The sequence below is a fragment of the Heterocephalus glaber genome, unplaced genomic scaffold (assembly GCF_053883595.1).
Source record: "Heterocephalus glaber isolate CG9 unplaced genomic scaffold, H.glaber_assembly_v1.0 deba00001472, whole genome shotgun sequence".
NCBI classification, from domain to species: Eukaryota; Metazoa; Chordata; class Mammalia; order Rodentia; family Bathyergidae; genus Heterocephalus; species Heterocephalus glaber.
In genome coordinates this window covers 2,438,233-2,445,330 of record NW_028258315.1, presented here as the reverse complement: position 1 = coordinate 2,445,330, position 7,098 = coordinate 2,438,233, and the positions used below count along the sequence as shown (strand labels likewise).

At 60.6% G+C, this 7,098-nt stretch overlaps 1 protein-coding gene across 1 annotated transcript; it reads right to left on the bottom strand.

Annotated features, from left to right (window-relative positions):
• Positions 1-1,457: 1,457 nt before the first annotated feature.
• On the bottom strand, positions 1,458-6,060 carry Foxf2 (forkhead box F2). The gene is made up of 2 exons (XM_021260845.2): positions 4,941-6,060; positions 1,458-2,348 (listed from the first exon to the last, which is right to left on the bottom strand). Exons 1-2 carry the CDS (start codon positions 6,058-6,060, stop codon positions 2,185-2,187), a joined length of 1,284 nt encoding a protein of 427 aa, XP_021116504.2. The 3' UTR covers positions 1,458-2,184.
• Between the last annotated feature and the right edge of the window lie 1,038 nt (positions 6,061-7,098).

The window sequence follows — 7,098 nt, the reverse complement described above, 5'->3', positions numbered from 1 at the left end:
CGAGTTAGTTCATTTAGTTTTGCTTCTAACGCCACAACAACGCTTTTTTCAGACTTTATCCAGCATTAGAGCGACATTTACAACTAAGCACTGCATACTTAAAAAAAAAAAGGCAGGAAGCAGAAAGAGGTCAGTGTGAACGTGTCTCTGCGTGGGGATCTCTAAGCGAGGGACCGTAGGAGAAAAGCTTTTTTGATGGAAAAAAACAAACAAGGATCTTAGCTGAGAGCAACCCAGAAGTGAAGTCCAAAGTTTGCAAGTCAGGATTTTTGCCCTATTAAATCACTACTGTTAATGAATCCTGATTGTGTTTCAGGATGAGACGTTAGGCAGAAAGAGCCAAGTGGGAAGAACAGTTCTCTGAAAGCAGAAAGAGTAAACGTGAGGCCGCGAGCTCCCGCAGCCCAGGCCACCAGGGGGCGCCCGGCGGCCCGGGCGGCCGGCGCATTTTCTGCCTCGAGGTCCTGTCATTCTCTAAACAAGTTACGTCCAAGTGTTTAGGGTATAAATTACGACCATGCCGGCCGCCTCGGGAGGAATGTAAACACAGCACTGTGGTCGGAGCAAACTCTGAGACTGACTTCATAATTTATAGCAGGCCCCTGAGCAGCTCAGTGTAAAAGACAAGAAAAAAAGAAAAAAAGAAAAGGCCCTATTTAAATGGAAATGTGATAATAGAGAGATAAAAAATATTTAAATCACTGCTTAATTTTGGAAAACATAGAAGGGAAGCCTACGGATTAGGAAGATGGTTAAGACTTTTTAAAAAACAACAAGATGCCTACCCTAGCTTGTATCTGGCCTGAAATTCACTTAGACTTTAGGGGGCCAGAAACCAAGGTAAGTTTCACATTCAGGAGGGCAAAAACAAAACCAGAGGTCCAGCCCCGAGCTGGAGAGAAGATGCCCAGGGGACTGTGGTTGAGGGGCTCTGGGTCCCCGGGGTCCATGTTGGGGCTGGAGCCGACGCCCTTCTGCTGGGTGTCCCACATCCCCTGCAGCATTCCTGATGGGGATCCCAGGGGCCTGGGGGCACAGCGCAGGCCGGGGTGTCCAGCGGGACAGGGCCAGCTCTGCCCGGGCCCACAGCGCTTGCTGCTGGGCAAGAGGAAAGAGCCCGGAAACAGAAGGAGCCCCAAACTTGGGTTTCCTCAAATCAGACCCTCGCCTCTCATTATCTTGCCTGGTTTTCTTTGCATTTCTTTTCACCTTCTGGTTTTTGTTTAGGCAGAAAAAAAACCTAAGCACAAAGCAGAGGAAGGGATAGGCGTCCCCGCTTGTCTCTGGCTCTGAGAAGACCCACAGGCGGAAGCTGGCCTGTGTTACTAGAGACAGACTCCACACCACGCCGGTTACACACCCGGGTGGGCATGGAGAGCCACAGCGCTGGGGGAGGTGCGGCGACAGACCCAGGCAGGCACCGTGGAAGGAAGCCGGTCCCTGAAACAACGATTTGTTATATACATTTTATTGAAAAAAATTTTACATCAAAATATTTTGGCAAACTGTAAAAGTATACATAAGTGCAAATATATCCTCCTTTTAAAATACAAGCAAAGTGTGAGTATACACAAAGATCATAAAAATATCTTTAGAATACGGTGGTAGAAAAGAACCTTGTAAAAACACTGTATTGTCACAATACTGAGAACCCTTTCTTAAGCTAGAATGCTGGGTCTGCTTGGTTCTTCAGAGTGCTCTGTGGCACCTGTATCCAAACAGAGTGTCTGGGGCAAACCACTCTCCTACTTAGCCGGGCAACACGCCGAGGCTTTCTTGAACGCCTGTGCTTTGCACACTGCCTTTTTCAAAAGCACACAAGTTTTCATAGATAAAGAAAAGCGCACATACACGGCTTCTCTGCTTTTTTCAGACCCTGATTACGGAAGGCAACAAAGATCCCAGAGGTATAAGTTTATGTTTTACGCTTGGCCACCTCCTCCTTCGTTTGGGTCCACTCTCCCCTGGCTGGGGCATTACCTCGCCAAGGGCTTCCCTCCTCCAGCGGCAGGTGAGGCAGAGGCCAGGCCCTGCTGGGGTTCTGCAAAGTGGCTGCTACTTACTGCTGTACTGCTGTCCCGTGCACATACGGGAGTGTGTCACCACGGCCTCCCCAGGGTCTGTCTGCCCCTCGGCCAAGGAGAGGAGAGAGGGCGGCCTGGCCTCCGGGCGACCTCCATCCACTCACATGACGCAGGGCTTAATGTCCTGACACATGCTTTGGTGGTGATGGTGATAGTAAGACCCGCTGGCCGAGGGGTGGAAGGAAGAAATGCCGTTGAAATTGAGGACAAAATCCTTTCTGTCACACACTGGCGTGGAGTGATGTTGGTAACGAGGCAGACCCACTGAAAGAAAGGAAAACCTCTTCAGAGACAGATGCACCCGATGATCACAGGCTATTTGTTAAAATTCCCATCTCGTCATGACTCAGGGTACAAAAGCAAGTGGCCCCTTGTGATACGTTGCTAAAGACAGGCAGGGAAACCCAGCCCTGCAAGGGTCTCAGTTTCAAACTTTCTATCCTAGACCCTGGCTGGAATCATGCTTTTGCTTCGGGTTGATGCACACGAAGGGAGGCAGGAGACCCTCCCTAAGGAGTGCTCCGGATTCCTGAATTTCGGCATCTCTCTCCCAGGCCTGGGTTTCCTCCCTGAGGTGCGGCGACAATCGAGTGCCCTGCCCAGAATCACAGCTGCTACCTTTGCCTCTTGTTTGAGCTTTATTTCCCAACTAACTGACCCAGCTGAGATTCAGGAAGTGGAGATGTTCCCTGCGGCAGAGGATGGGGATAGAAAACAATCTCAGGAGAAAAAGGAAGAGAAGACAGGAAAGAAAGGCACAGTGTCCCTTGCCTCCCGAGGGCCCTAAAGTCCTGGGCTTTGCTAGAGATGCCAGGACTCAGGGAGCAGAGCAGAGCTGCCTGCAGGGGTCTCCGAGGGAGCCTCAGAGGGCCCGCTCTCTCCGCCTGGGGCCGACCTACCACTGCTGTTGCTTTTACTTTCTCGTAGGGCTCAGCAGGCCTGGGCGTTACAGGGCTGGGGCCGCTCTGGCCAGGGCTTTGCCACCAACCTATCGGTGCGACAGCTGGCACTGTGTGTCCTGCCAGGCCGACCTGGTTTTCCTGTGCATGAAAACCACACACGCGAGCACAGGGGCTTGGACCCTGCACCCGTCCTGTGGGCCCCTATGGAGCTCTGGCTGCTGGCGGGTGACCGGCACCCCTGGCTTGCGGCCAGCACCTAACCCTGCAGGTGTGGGGACAGCGGCCGGGATGCAGGTCCTCCCACAGCTTCCAGGTGCCCACTGCAGTGGGGGAAGGGTGGAAGCAGGCGCTGCGAGCCTGCGAAGAGAGGAGAGCCAGATCCCCTGTGAGGCTCCAGGAGCCTAGAGAGGGGTCCGGTCCGCCTCCCGGGAGTGCGCTCCTGCATGGGTGCTAAGCTGGGTGCAGGGTGCGGGTGCAGGGTCCCCCAGGCCCTGCAGATGAGGCGCGCGGTCTGACTCAGGCCCCCCTAGAGGCCACCATGGAGGAAGGGCACTCGGAGAAAGACAAGGGAGGCGGGAGGATGAGGAGAGGCGGCCTTGATCCTGGGGAAGGACAAAGCCCCTGGTTCCCTAGGATCCACACACCTGTTGGGGCTTTTCTGGACCTGGGGCAGGGCAGCCTCGTGGGGTTGGGCTCTGTCTCTCCCTCGAGCACTCCAGGCAGCTGCCAGTCTCTCTTCTGGGTTCAAGCTGAGAAAGGCCTGCCCCAGACAGGGCATCCGGCAGAGCCCCAGTCTGAGGGGGAGACTGACAGCTGGTGGAGGGGATAAGGTTTTTTTTTTTTTTTTTAGTACCGGGGATTGAACTCAGGTCCTTGCACTTACGCAGCAGGCAGCGAAACCACTGAGCTAAATTCCCAGCCCCTAGGGGATAAGTTTTTAAAAGGAAGAAAAAGAAAAGAAAAACAAGAGCGAGGCTGTCTGTGTTGGTCACTTCTTGAAATTCCCATAAAATGGAACAAGACTGCTCTGGGTGGGTTAAGTCAGGCTCAAATCCTCTCCGGTGTGGTCCTGCCTGCCGAGACGTCTTTGTTTAGTTAACCTCTGAGACCCACATTTAAAAGGCCTATTTGGGAAATTTCTCTGTCCAGAGAGCCAACATCTTGCGCCCATCTCTGGCCCTGGTGCTGGTTGCCCACGGATTCAGCAACATGAAGGTCGCTCTGCCGGCTCCGGCTCCGCAGCGAGGAGGGAGAACATGTGGGCCTCGCCCGGCCTGGAGGCTGCAGGATTTCAGTCCGCCCAGAGAGCTGGAGGGGCTGAGCCGTGAGGGTCTATCTCCACCCTCCAAATGAAGCTGGCCACATACTACAGTTCCTAGGGCACCTTCCCCTCCCACCTTTCAGCGCTTCCCACACGGCAATAAATGTTCATAGTCTGCAGCCCACACGATGTGAATCAGCCACGTTCAGCCCGCGTGGCCTCCAGGCAGCTCTCGGGAGGCACAGCGGGAGGCTCTGGTCTGCTGCCCCAGATGGACTCCCGTGTCAGCCGTGCCCACTGTGTGTTGGGGGCTCCCCTCTAGCGAAGGTCCCCAAGACCTCGCTCTGCTTTCCAGGCCCCTACCCATAGCCCAGCACGTTTCCCTTCCTGAAATTCAGAGACAGAAGTGCAGCAAAATGAACTGCTACAACAAGAAGACAGAAAGACCCCCGCAGTTCCTGGGCCAACATCCCCGAAGGCCGGGCGCCTCTCAGAGCTGAATGGGGCTGAATCCGGACCCCACCCGCGCCCGGAGGGGAGCGGGACCCGCGGCCTTCTGGAGCTGCGCGGCTCTGGGGGCCACGGTACCGCAGGCAGAAGAGCCCACCGACCCAGCGCCCTCTCCCACAAACACGCCCCCCCCCGCGCCGGTGCCGCACTGCACCCCGGGCGTTGCGGGGCTCAGCCCCTTACCTGAGAGGTCGTCGCGGGCGTTCTGGTGCAGGTAGCTCTGCTCCAGCGAGTAGGACGCCACGCCGGAGTGCAGGCCAGCGGAGGCCGCGGGGTTGCTGCTGGGCGTCAGCGCGGGCGGCTGCTTGAGGTAAGGCGAGGCGCCGGGCGAGCTCCAGTGCGCCGCGGGGCTCGTGTAAGGCGAGTGGCACTCGATGGCCACTGCCGGGGACGAGGGCACCGGGCTGCTGCTACTGTCCGGCCCGTAGTCCCCGCCGCCACCCGCTGCCCCGACGCCCCCCGGGCCCGCGGGCACCGGGCAGCTGGCCATGTAGGTGGAGCCCGGGTTAGGTGACATGTGCGGGACGTGGTGGTGGTGATGGTGCGGGTGCGCGTGCCCAGGGGCACCCGCGCCCGGGTCGTAGCCCGCGGGCATCATGTCGAGGCCTCCGTAGCCGCCCTGGCCCGGGCAGCCGAGCGGCGCGGCCGGGGGCGCCTGGAAGTCGAAGCCTTGGGGCAGCAGCGAGGCGCCGAAGCCCAGGCCGCCGACCACGCGGTGGTACATGGGCTTGAGCGCCTGGCACTTGCGCCTGAAGCCGCGCGGCCGGCGGCGGAACGAGCCCTCCTCGAACATGAACTCGCTGGCCGGGTCAATGGTCCAGTAGTGGCCCTTGCCGGGCCGGCCCAGCCCCTTGGGCAGCTTGATGAAGCACTCGTTGAGCGAGAGGTTGTGGCGCACCGAGTTCTTCCAGCCCTGGTAGGCGCCGCGGAAGAAGGGGAAGCGCGCCTGCAGGAACTGGTAGATCTCGCTGAGGGTCAGGCGCTTGCTGGGCGAGCTCTGGATGGCCATGACGATGAGCGCGATGTAGGAGTACGGCGGCTTCTCGGGCCGCCGCAGCCCGGAGCTCGCCTTCTTGGAGCCCGCGCCGCTGCCCGAGCCCTTGCAGGCGGCCGGGGCCGGGGCCGGGGCCGGAGCCGGGGCCGGGGCCGGGGCGCGCGGGGCGGAGGCGGGCGACGCGGAGGACGCGGGCGCGCTCTCCAGGGCGGCGGCGGGCGGCGGGCTCAGCAGGGCCTGCAGCGCGCCGGGGCCCGGGCTGCACGCGCGGCGGAGCTGGGCCGGCGGCGGGCCGCCCTCGGTGGTCATCGGGACGGGAGCGGAGCGGGGCGACGCCGGAGCGGGGTGGGCCCGGAGGCCGCGCGCGCCTCGCCCGCCCGGGGCCGCAGCCGGGGCCGCTCCGGGCCGCGCTCAGCTGCTCCGGGGCTGCGGGCGGCGGCGGCGGCGCATCCCTCGCCGAGCCTGGGCGCCGCCTGGCGCGACCCTCGCGGGCGGCTGTGCCCGGAGCTGGGACCGCGGCCGGGGCCCGGGACTGCGCGACGTCTGCCCGCAGGAGCGCGGCTCGCTCTGGCTCCGCACTTCCTCCTCCTCCTCCTCCCGCGCCCTCCTCCCGCCTCCGCCTCCTCCCCAGCCGCCCGCCCCTTATCTGCTGCCCCGCTCTCCAGGGTCCCCCGCGCTCTTTAACCCCTCTCCCGGCCTCTTTGCCTTTCCCCACCCACCCTCTTCCCAACTCTGGACCTCAGCTCGCAGTTCGCCCGCCCGGAGGACGACCCCACCCCTACCGCAATCCCAGTACCCAGGGAACCCTGCTCCGGTCCAGCGCCGCTCCCCACCGGCACCGCCACCCCCGGCAATGGACCCTCCCCTCCCCTCCCCTCCCCCTCCGCCCGCCCCTCTCCTCCCCCGTCCTCTGCCCGCGGGCCAGGCCGCCGCCTGGAGCCTCCCTAGCCGGCGTCCCCGGTGCCCGAGCTGACACCAGCTGTCAACTCCATTTAGGCCCCGCGGCCCTCAGCCACACGCCGGGGTGCCGGACGCCCAAAGGTAAAGTGCCAATCGGCTCTCTTTCCGGCGAGGGCTGCAGCCCGACCCTTGCTGTTGGAGGCCGAGCTCAGCGTCCGAGGGCTGCGGTCCTGCGCTCCAGGACGCGTTCGGGTTTGGATGGAACCTGGGCCAGGCTTAGCGGTCCAGACACCCGGGTGGACAGGGGCTCTTGTTGGTGTTTACTTCCACTTCCTTTTCGATTTTCAATTCATGTTCTGTGAAAAGGAGAAGAGAAAAGAAGGCCGAGCGTGAGATAAGCCAGAGAGCCGTATTTACTGGGTCCCCAGGAGGGCGCAGCTGTCACGA